The sequence below is a fragment of the Perca fluviatilis genome, chromosome 22, assembly GCF_010015445.1.
Source record: "Perca fluviatilis chromosome 22, GENO_Pfluv_1.0, whole genome shotgun sequence".
Lineage (NCBI taxonomy): Eukaryota > Metazoa > Chordata > Actinopteri > Perciformes > Percidae > Perca > Perca fluviatilis.
In genome coordinates this window covers 25,527,965-25,539,581 of record NC_053133.1, presented here as the reverse complement: position 1 = coordinate 25,539,581, position 11,617 = coordinate 25,527,965, and the positions used below count along the sequence as shown (strand labels likewise).

Here is an 11,617-nt window from a genome sequence, read left to right as displayed (position 1 = left end):
GTGTCCCATCGAACAGCTTCCCCCAACAACCACAGACCATACAGAAGTTCCTCCAACCGCAGGAGCATCGCTGGACTTCCTGAAGAGGCGTCCAAAGCCAAAACACCCACGGTCAGCCCACACACACACACACACACACACACACACACACACACACACACACACACACACACACACACACACACACACACACACACACACACACACACACACACACACAAACCTACACACATGCCCGCAGCTGTATATGACTTTTTCATTATATCATCAGAATTAAGATGGTAAAAACCAAGAGTCGGTAACGCATGACATTCAGGAATAATTTATGTGATTGTTGCAGCCCAGTATTTATTTTATAATTTATTTTTTATGTGTATTCTGAGTGTTAAAAACAGGCGACAAGTTTATTTAAAGAAACAACAACACAGAAATCTGAGTGAAAGGTTTCTTCTGCAGAGTTTATGAATCAGCAATTTATTTGCATCGTCTTTGCATTTTCCAGCAGGAAATATAACACACATTTGGGTGTGTGGGCAAATAAAATCTAGATTTGAATAATCTGGGTATTTTATCATGCACCGTGTTACAGCATGTGTTATATGTCACAGTTGATTTAGCACAGAGTCAACAAATATTCAGGAATCCAGTCAAAGGTGTGTTTTTGCAAAGTGGAGCAGAAAGCTAAACATAATCTCTTTTAAAATTGAAAACTGGTGGACCATGATGGAGCAGAAGAAATAGATCAGGGTTTGGCAAGACAGGAAGGAGATTTTACTCTAATGTTGTAGCTGACATATATTTTTGGACCAGATGTTGTATATAATGTTATGGTTGACTATTTGTTTAAAATCTGTGCTCTTGTTCTTATCACAGTAATATTTGTAAATGTGACTTGCAGGGGGAGACTCCAAACACACCAGCCCGCAGTTCTTCCTTCAGGGCCAACAGCAAGGGCCCTGCCACGCCGAAACGGTATGACACACACACACACACACACACACACACACACACACACCCCTCACCTGAATTATAGTCCATGTGACCTGATGTGGTTGTGCTGGTTTTCAGGGTGAGGTCCAACAGGAGTCGCGCCCAGTCGCCCTGTTCCCCCGGCCAGTACCCCCCCTCCCCGCTCCGCCAGAGGGCCACCACCCCCGGCACCGATGACAGGGGTCACACTGAGCTCAAAAGTCAGGGCACCCTTGAGAAGAAATCAACCAAATCTGAGGCCTCGGAGAAAAAGATCCCCAAATCCACCAGCAAAGAACTGAATGCAGGTAAAGGCACTGTGTGTGTGTGTGTGTGTGTGTGTGTGTGTGTGTGTGTCTCTGTCTCTGTCTCTCTGTCTCTGTGTCTGTCTCTGTGTCTGTATGTCTGTGTGTGTGTGTGTGTGTGTGTGTGTGTGTGTGTGTGTGTGTCTGTCTCTCTCTGTCTGTCTGTCGCGTGCGTGCAAGCATGCATGCGTCAAAAACTGTATTTTTCACTTTTAGTCCACTTCACCTCTTATTCTGACTCCTGAAAGTTTTTTTTTGTTAAGTCATACTGCATCATTGTCTCCACACCACAGAGTCTCCAGGCACGCCCACAGGCAGGAGTGTTGGCGGGACGAAGGACGCTGAGGAGGCATCCAGACTGCTGGCAGAGAGACGACGTCTGGCCCGACTACAGAAGGAGCAGGAGGAGAGACAACGGCAGGAGGACGAGAGGTGGGGGTCCATTTGAGCTGAAACAAACTAGCTACACATTTAAGTTAATTGTCATTTTTCAAGAAAAAACGCCAAACACTCCTTAGCTCCAGCTTCTCGAGTGGGAAGATCTGTTGTATTTATTTGTTTTAAGTGATAGTTAACTGACTAATAATCCAAAATCCAAAGATATTGAGACAAAAAAGATCTTTGGATCTGGGAATTCACTATATTCTGGCATTTTTTAAATTTAATTACCAATGAAAATAACTGTAAATTGCAGCCGTAAAATGCATGTTTACATGTGTGTTTATGTATGATTGTGCACACTTAAAAGCCTAAGCTAAGTCTGGGTGAAATGGAAGAAACAAATCTTATTTTGATAATAGTATATCGTGATGTTAGTTATAAAAATAACCAAATCTTAATTTAAAAAAAAATAACATATATATTTTACATACATTTTAATATCTTTTTCACATTTTTCATTGTAATTATTCTTGACTTTTGTCATACTTGTTTTTTTCCTCTTACTACCATATATTCATTCTTATCCACCAAAACACAAAGGCAAATTTCCAATGTATGTGAAAACATACTTGGCAATAAACCTGATTCTGGTTTAAATGTGTAGTTGAGATTTGTCACAGATCTGACTGGATCTTTTTAGCTGCTTTTTCCAGTATTTCAGTATTCATTCATGGATACAAATCAGTGTTAATTTACGAACTAAAACTATCACAATTTACATAGCATGATCTGTAATGGACCAAATTATTCTCCAACTTAGTCTTTTAACAATCAATTGATCCAAAAATATTATCTTCAGTCCAGTTTTAAAGGTGCAGTAGGTAAGACTTATATATTAACTACCTTTCTGTCATATTTGCTGAAACTGACCCTATGTTTCAGTAGAACTACATGAAGCAATTAAAAAAAAATCCGGCTCCTCTGGCAACACCTACAGCCTGTAGTGCGGTTTGCAAAAACCCACCGCTCGCTGTTCAGATGCACCAATCAGGGCCAGGGGGGGTGTCTAACTGCGTGTCAATCACTGCTCAGGCACACACATTTCATAGCGTCCTCCCCTCCCCCTTCCCAACGCACAAGCTGCAGATAGGTTTCCTCCCCTTCCCCCCTCTTCACACGCGCTCTATCGTGCACAGCTCTCCCTTGTGGGGGGGAGGGGCTTAGGAGACTGTTTGGGCTTTAGCAGAAAGGGGGGAGGGACTGAGTTGTCGATGTTAAAGTCCTAGATCTTCACAATCCTACCTACAGCACATTTAACAGGCTAATGAACGTTACAAAAATCAACCTCCAAAACACCAAAAATCCTCTCCAAAAATCCTCTCTATCAACACTTTGACAACATCTGACTATTCTTAAGTTAACGCAGGTTTGTATGGTGGCCTGCTCAGCTCAAACCTTCCTGTGTTGCTGCAGGCTGAGGGCGGAGGAGGAGCTGCGGAGGCAGCAAGAGGCGAAAGAGAGGCAGGAGAGAGCTGCACTGCAGGCCGAGGAGGAGAGGGTGAGGCGGGAGGAAGAGAGGAGGAACAGGGAGGATGAGGAGAGACGGCAGAAGGAGCAGAGATGGAAGGACATGCAGGATCAGCTGGACCGAGAGGTCAGGTCAAATAAACACAGGAAACTGTATCATCAGGCTGAAGACTTTACTGTTTGATGCTGCCGTTTTTAAGTATTTTAATATTTCTTACTCTGCCCTGTAACTTTTATTCTTGTATTTTATGCCTATCTTATCATATTTTAGCTGTTTTTATATTCTCTTAAACAAATGTTTTTTTTAATTGTTTTTAACTGCTCTTCAACGTTTTGTGTAAAGCACTTTGAATTGCCTTGCTGCTGAAATGTGATATATAAAGAAAGCTGCCTTGCCTTGTAAAACTAAGATAAGTGTCCCATTTTTAGTCTGAGGACAGATGCAGTGTTTTCTTGATTGCATCGTTTAATTTAAGGTGGTATGTGCATCTACAACTTAACGATACTCCCCTTTTACGGAAAGATACATGACATGAGGATGTTTTCTGGGTGTTTTTTCAGAGGGAGGAGGCCTTCCTGCGAGCCCAGAAAGAGGCAGAGAGGAAGAGGCAGGAAAGAGAGCTGCTGCACATCCAGGAGGAGCAGGAGAGACTGCAGAGGAAGAAGGTACCACAGATCTAAACGTATACGTCTGTTTCCTAAATTATAGAGTTTACGTCAATGTAGTCTCGCATTGCCAGACCTTCCTCCACAGTGCTGCAGAGGAGGGTCTGGCTAGTCCACATAGCATTCCGGGATGGGAGAAAAACGTGCTCTAGTTTATTGGCATTTTTTTTAAACCAATCACACTCGTTTTGGGCGGCCGGACGGAGCCACGGTGCCTCTGCAAAATAGCCTCGGGAAGGAACTTGTTTTGGTGGAACATGTGTACGTTCAAAAGTTGTTTTAGTCGTGCGAGAGAAAACTCAGATTGGACAGATTGTCTAGCTAGCTGTCTGGATTTACCCTGCAGAGATCTGAGGAGCAGTTAACCATAGTCCTCAGTGCGAAAAGTGCACGTCCAGCGTAATTTCCGGTGTACCGGAAGTGGAACGTCGTGGATATACAGTAGAATAACGTCAAAGCAGCAAATGGCCTTTCTCCCACGCCGTTATCGAGCTTCCTAAAACTGTGACACATGCGGTGTCACAGTGCGGTGCAAACTATTATAAAAACAACAGTTTCTTGTGTCTGTTTTCACAGAGAATTGAGGAGATCATGAAGAGAACCCGGAAGAGTGAAGTCGAGCCTCTGTCTGGTGTTGCAGGTGAATGTTAGATACACCGCCCTCCTTTATTTTTATTTATTTTGTTCTATTACTTACCGCACGACTTATTGACTCACCATATCCACCCTGTTTTTTTTGTTTTATTTTTTATTTAATTGGATGTGAAGTTTAATCTTGTTCCTCCAATATAATTAGTTTTCTATATAATCGAATTAGATGCGTGTCCGCTGCAGTGTGACTCAGCAGTGTTATACAGGCAGGGAAACAGCGCCTCCTGTCGGTTTAAAAGGCAGTAACACCAACACCAAGTACACTGCAGCATTTGTTGAACTCTCTGACCCAAAGTGGCTTTATGTTACTGCTGTTTTATCAGCACAGGCGGGTTCAGAGGAGGTGAGACACACTGAGTTACAAAACCTGCCAAAGAAATGATCTAGAAAGTAATGTGACTAACAAGCAGCCAGTTACTCTGAAAGCCAGAAGCTGGCAACAAATAAATGACTCAATAGATGAATGAATAAGCCATTACATGTACCAAAAATATAAAAAGAATAAATGACTCAATAGATGAATGAATAAGCCATTAAATGTACCAAAAATATAAAAAATAAATGACTCAATAGATGAATGAATAAGCCATTAAATGTACCAAAAATATAAAAAATAAATGACTCAATAGATGAATGAATAAGCCATTAAATGTACCAAAAATATAAAAAATAAATGACTCAATAGATGAATGAATAAGCTATTAAATGTACCAAAAATATTAGAGATAAAATGTAGGCATTAATGAATTGATCAAATGTGACATACATTAGTATTTCTGTTTTAATTTGCTTCGTTACTTATTTCCTTTTGTATTAATTCCACTATTAATTTGCTTTCTTATGTAATTTTTCCCTTTTTATTTAAATTTATTTTTTTATTTAAAAACTCTCCTTGTTATTTAGTTGGTATCGTTTATATTTTTTTTATTCCATTCTTATTTTTATTTCATCTGCCTCTAGTTATTTGTTGTTAATGTTTCTCTATTTATCTGTACTTATTATTATTGTCCTGTCGTTGCTGCAACATCTGAATTTCTCCTCTGGTGATCAATATATTCTAATCTCTTTAGTTTTAGGCAGGATTCTCCTGTTAGAGATTCCTAAATCAGACCTACAGCGCCTCTATTATAATAACATTCACCACCGAATCTCCCAGAAAACTAACTTTTAAACGACAACGTGTGTCGGCAGCGTCTGACATGAGGCCCGAGGCTGCGGTTCCCTCAGAGGAGGACGCCCCGACTCCAGCTGAAGCCCCCGTCATGCTGGGACCCCTGGAGAACAAGAGCTTTGTGGACGAGCTGTCTGACGGAGTCCAGTCCATGGACGTCAGGTGAGACGTCTTTGTTTGTCTCAGTTTTGGCTCTCCATGTGTCTGGTTTTGTTCCCACTGCAGAACTTCATTTTTGAAACCCATCATGCCTGAGTCTGCATGATTTTTTTGTCAGTATAACAAAAGGAATTATAGGTTTTTTGTAGTTTTTTTTTCTTACTGCTTGTACATTCGTACATTGTCTGCCAAGTGTTGTCTGCATTGAGGTGACTCCACACATACCAATCAGCCCTTTTTGGCTTCTTTCTTCCAGTCGTGCGTCTCATTGTCGTCCTGTGCTGCTCATCCAAACAGAAAAAAGTTTGTACAGGGTGTCTGAGATGAAGGAAGAAAGATTCATTCACAAAAACGTGGAGACTGCTTCCTTCCACATCTCATTTTGTAGCTCATGACGCAAGCCAGACGAAACCTTCAATACTGAAGCTGTGTTTTGAAAAGTGCAAATTAACAAACCAATCCTGTCTCTGTCATCATTGTGTCTTTAAGTTCTCCATCTGTCTCCATCAGTCCTGTGTCCAGGGACGAGCAGCCGAGCGCTCATGAGTTTTCACCGCTCACAGAGGGGACAGACGGCTGCCCCCTGGAGCACCTGATGGAGCTGGACGCCCACGCTCGTGGACAGCGACAGGGCGGGGAAACGCCCCCCTACCCTAAACTGCAGGCCGGCAGCGGGGTCGGAGACCTCAACAAAAACCTGCTGATTCAAGCGTACAGCGCCGCCTCTGAAACCTCCCAGCTCATCCACAGCGTCGGCCCGAGCAAACTGGACGTCCAGTAGCCAGGTAGAAAGCCTCCCCCTCCTGTACCCATCAAATAGGGCTGCAATTAACAGTTCATTTCATCATTCTTTAATCTGACGATTATTCTCTCAATTAATCGTTCGGTTAATAAAATGTCAGAAAACTTTGAAAATTGTCCATCCCAGTTTCTCAGAGTCCAAGGTGACGTCTTTAAATGTCTTGTTTTGGGGCGCCTGGGTAGCTCACCTGGTAGAGCGTGCGCCCATATACAGAGGTTCAGTCCTCGCCTCAGCGGCCGTGGGTTCGATTCCGACCTGCAGCCCTTAGCTGAATGTCATTCCCCTTCTCTCTCCCCTTTAATGTCCAAGCTGTCCTATCGAATAAAGGCCTAAAATGCCAACAAAAACCCGAAGATATTCAGTTTAATATTCTACAAAGCAGAAATAAGCAGGAAACCTTCATATCTGAGAGGCTAATAACTGCATTATATTTTATTTTTTGCATTAAAAATTACTTCTATTCTTCTACTTACTATCAAAATAGTTGGCGATGATTTTTCTGTCGATCGACTAAGCGATTGGTCGATTAATCAAATTGTTGCAGCTCTACTATAAAAATCAGTTGACTCGTGGTGGTTAGTACTGCTCAGCCTGTAGCAACGGTTGTAGGATGCCATCAGTGCCCCTCTGCAATGATTAAATAAATAATATGAAATCGTATCATCAACCGTTCTTCAAGCATCAAACTGTTTACCCAAGTAGCCACAGAAATGAATAAAGGTTGCATTAAAGGTCCAGTGTGTGGGAATTTCTCCCATCTAGCGTTGAGATCATATATCGCAATCAACTCTCTCGCGCCACGCAGTTCAAAGTAGTTATTACAGCTACGGTAGCCTTCACGCTTCAAAAAGCCGGTCTCTCGCTCTTTTCAATCTCCTTATTCTTATTCTGGGCGAAGAAGAAGAAGAAGACTCCTGTTCCTGAAATTTGGATTTTGAATACGTGTGGTCCTCCGTGTTTCCTTCTTCAAACTTGCCGGGGGCAGGAAGCTACGATACCGTTAGCAGCATTAGCAGCACCTGGGAGTTTATCATGTGACAGAGAAAACGTGAAAGGTGGAGCAGTACGTCCTGTATGTCCCTCACCGGCTAACGTAGTTCAAGATGCAGCATGAATATGGAGCGTCTACCCCAGTTCATGCAAACGCAAATGTAAAATTTCAAGCCAAAAGGAATACTTGGAATTGATGGTGGTGGTAAATATTCATGAAAAAGGAGAAGTTGGTGAACGGGCAACACCGATTTTGGTAATGAACAACTAAATCCTTTAATAATCCCACTATGGGGAAATTCACATGGGTAGAGAGGGGGGAAAAGTATAAAAGACTCTAGAGATAAACAAACAAAAGTAAAGAGAATGGCCAATGATAACAGGAAGCTAATTAACTTTTTTTTGTTAATTAACTTGTTGAGCATTCACACAGTTTCCAAAGTCACTCAGCTGTGTAGGACATGATGGGTTTAACTGAATCATAAATGCATCACAGATTCAAAACACAAATTGAAGCTGGGTTTGAACAGTTTTCCATTTTGTCTTCCTTCTCTCTCTCTCTCTCTCTCTCTCTCTCAGGGCTTTTTCAGGAGCACGCACGTTCTGTAGAAACAGGAGGAACCGACCAAGAGACCGCAACAACAACAATCATTTCCACACAGGAACAAATGCTGAACAACTAATTTCACATCTGTATTACCAAACATCGCATAACAGTTAAGCTTCTGGCCACATTTTAAGGCAGTGCAAATGGGCAATTCTGACTCTCACAAACACAACACAGTTTGACAAAATCATGCAAATCATGTGAAGTATATTTAAGACATGGTTAAATGACAGAAAAGGGAGTGGGAGCAGCATTGTTGCATGTTTTTCATATGGAAACATTTAGGAAAGTGAAACGACTGTAAACTAAGGAAACACCTTGTTCATGTTATAAAACTTAATATTATAAGGCAGGAGTTGAGGATTCAGGGCCAATGCCCAAATCTGCACACATCAAGTTACCTTTTAATGTACAGATTACATTTATTTTGCATTTCAGACACCTCACAAAATCCCCTGTCATCGGACTTAATCTTTTAATGACCAACTGTCTGAAATCAGACCATCTCCTCCACGTCTGTTCCCGTTGGAGGCGGCATTGCCCAGCTGCACTGCCGCAAAATATCACTCAAGTTATCTCCCGCTTTAGTCTCTCATCCTTGCTTTTGTAAAACTCTGTAAATAAATCCGACTGGGTGGAGGAGTCGGGGAGCGGCTCTGTAGCAGTTTATCTGGAGGGGAAGCCGTAAAACACACACTGTGGTGTGAATCCTGTGTAGCATCTTCAGTAAGGACTAGCTAGTTGAGCTGTTAATGGTTGTAGCCGTGTACTTGAACAGTGTGTGGCAGTTTCTCTCTTTCTGTCAGTGTTTCTGATGGTTCCTGTGTGTTTAGCTCACCTCTGACCTGCTCTACCGCTGACAGCGACACCTACTTCTATAAATAAAAACAGTCTGCTGTAGATTTCCTGCCGCCCTGACGCTGGAGAAAAAAAAAACCCATCACCGACTGATATTATAACCCCGCTGATTACGCGTAACACTTAGCCTGTCGCTTTGGTTTTTCTGCTGCTCGTCACTTGATCGGTGGACGTTTTGTGGAGGTGCAACAATCCACAGCGAGGACATGAAAAAAAATAATATGTCCATGTCCTGTATTTTTATCTGCAGGTCGGGAAAATGTTGACACAGTGTGTTGTGTATTTGTCCGGCACTGACTGTAACCACGCTAGCTGCAGTTTATAGTGTGCACTTACAGTAGTTGTGTGTTTCACTGCTCTGAAGACGCTTCTATCTCCACCTCAGCTCACTCCCCCCCACCAACTCAAATATACCTCACCAATTCAGAACAGAGTCTGGTGTTTAAACAGCTCATCACCTCTGAGGCCTTAAACCTCTGTGCAGTCAAAACAGCCCGTCTTCTGTGCTTTTCCTGTGGCTCGTCCAGCATGTGCACTTTTGCTCTTTTCCACCAAAATATCTTGGAAGGAACGGTAATAAGAACTACAAATATTCTTTGAGCAAGTCTGTGTTGATTGCTTCACCTAATCAGGCACGTCAGAAGGATGTGAGGGGATACAATTGCAAATATGCGAGGACAAAGCATGCGACTTCCCAAGGAACACAGACTCTCAAGGGCCACAAAAACCGCAGGTTTACTGTGTGGATGATCAGGGCCTTAGCCAGGATTGTATAAATACTGAGGTAATAAGTCCAAACTATCCCCAGCCAAACACCACCCACCTTAAACAAAATTGGCCAGTCACTAACCAAACTCTTTACAATTTTCTGTGTATTTAGGGAAAACCATTTTCTATTTGTTCAACTGTTGAATTATATTTATTCTAAATTATATATCCATCCTTTATGGTCTGGTGTCAGGTTTATCATTCTGGTGGAGTAAACTAAATTCCTTTTCTATTAGGACCGGCCACCAACCAAACTCTGTACATTTTTTTTGAGTATTTAAGGAAAATCACATTCTATTTTATCTATTCAAATATTCAGTTGGATTTCTTTAAATTTGACCTCCCTGCATTATGTTTTGGTGCCTGATATGTCCTTCTGGTGAAAAACACTTTTAGTTTTTCCAATGTAATGCTTTGAGTTTATTTAGCCTAAAAACGTAAAAAAGAAATGTGATTTGGAAAATCACATTCTGTATATTTAACTGCTCAATTATATTATGGTGACAGGTATGTAATTCTGGGGAATAATACTACATTTAGTTTTTGAATTCAATGAATGCAATTGTTCTGCCTCAAAACAAAACATTTTTGAATCAGCCTTAAAAAAAATACAAAGTGTAGTATAATAAAACGCCTCTTCATGCCATTATAAACCTTCCAAATTTCCAGAAATAATACTGTCAATAGTCAGTCTACAATTTAACACCTTTGTTGCGCGCAATGGATGCATATTTCTATATAAATCTGTTTAACTTGTTCACCTGAAGGTGGCAAGTAAGCTGGTGGTAATGATGCTGGAGCGGAGTCGTAACGGGCCCACAGCTTATTTCTGCGCCTGTATGCTAATGCGAGCATGGCTGAAAGTATGATCTCAGTCGCAGGGACTTTCTGGGTGGGTGGGGATTGTTGAAAAGGAATCAAAGTTTGATCCAGGTTGGGGAAAGGTGGCTCTACTGCTCCTCCAAGGTGCCACATTGAGAGGGGAAAAGTGTTCTCAATCACTGCTGCAACGTTCAGCACTTGTTTTATGTTTTTACTCACCTGCCGGCTTCCCTCTCTCCATGTTAGCTCCTTATTCCTCCAGATTCTGCCGAAGCTCATCGTAAGAGGGTCTCCGGGGGTTCCCTTGTATATGAAGTAAAAAATAAAGGACATAATGTTTATCCTAATATTACTGTGACACTGCAGCTTGGTGGAATATATCATTGTAGATGTGGTGCATGGATAACTGCTGAAAAAGAACAATAAACTTCATCAAGTCATTTGTGTCAGTGAGCTGGATAAATAAATAAATGTTTTGGGTTGAGGATATGAAACGAAGGGAAATGTTAGAATGATTCAAAACTGTATAAGATGTTTAATCTTTGACATTCATAACAAGTGACTTATGAAATGACAAATGTAGTGTAGGGCTAATGCAGCCACTTTTATTTACCATTTTATCTCACTGTGTGTTCAATTTACGCTGCACCGAAATTAAAACTGATCTGCCAAAATTGAAGTGAATAATTTATTTTTACTTGAGATTCCTACACAGATGTATATTGCTCTGAATATATCAGATATCATTTATTATATTGACTGGAAAATCACAAATTATTAGGAACAGAACACAACTTCCTGTTTAGCCTTTCATCTTTCAAAATAAAACAAACCTGTTAGTTCGCCATTACTGTAAGAGCCAATGTCAGGTATTTAATTGAAGGTAATCTATTGATTACTGATCATACTACTTTGGTGGTTCTGGACAGCCAGTGTTGGGA

General features: G+C 41.4%; 1 protein-coding gene across 1 annotated transcript in view; it reads left to right on the top strand.

The window, feature by feature from the left end:
* The window catches only part of map7d2b (MAP7 domain containing 2b), a 17,873-nt gene extending 6,523 nt beyond the window's left edge, over positions 1 to 11,350 (top strand). Inside the window, 10 exon segments of the mRNA XM_039790213.1 lie at positions 1 to 111; positions 899 to 972; positions 1,069 to 1,277; positions 1,568 to 1,706; positions 3,129 to 3,309; positions 3,744 to 3,848; positions 4,425 to 4,488; positions 5,691 to 5,832; positions 6,340 to 6,614; positions 8,201 to 11,350. The exon segment at positions 1 to 111 is cut by the window's left edge and continues 8 nt beyond it. Coding sequence (XP_039646147.1) covers positions 1 to 111; positions 899 to 972; positions 1,069 to 1,277; positions 1,568 to 1,706; positions 3,129 to 3,309; positions 3,744 to 3,848; positions 4,425 to 4,488; positions 5,691 to 5,832; positions 6,340 to 6,610 — 1,296 coding nt within the window. The 3' untranslated portion in view covers positions 6,611 to 6,614; positions 8,201 to 11,350.
* The last annotated feature ends 267 nt before the right edge of the window (positions 11,351 to 11,617 follow it).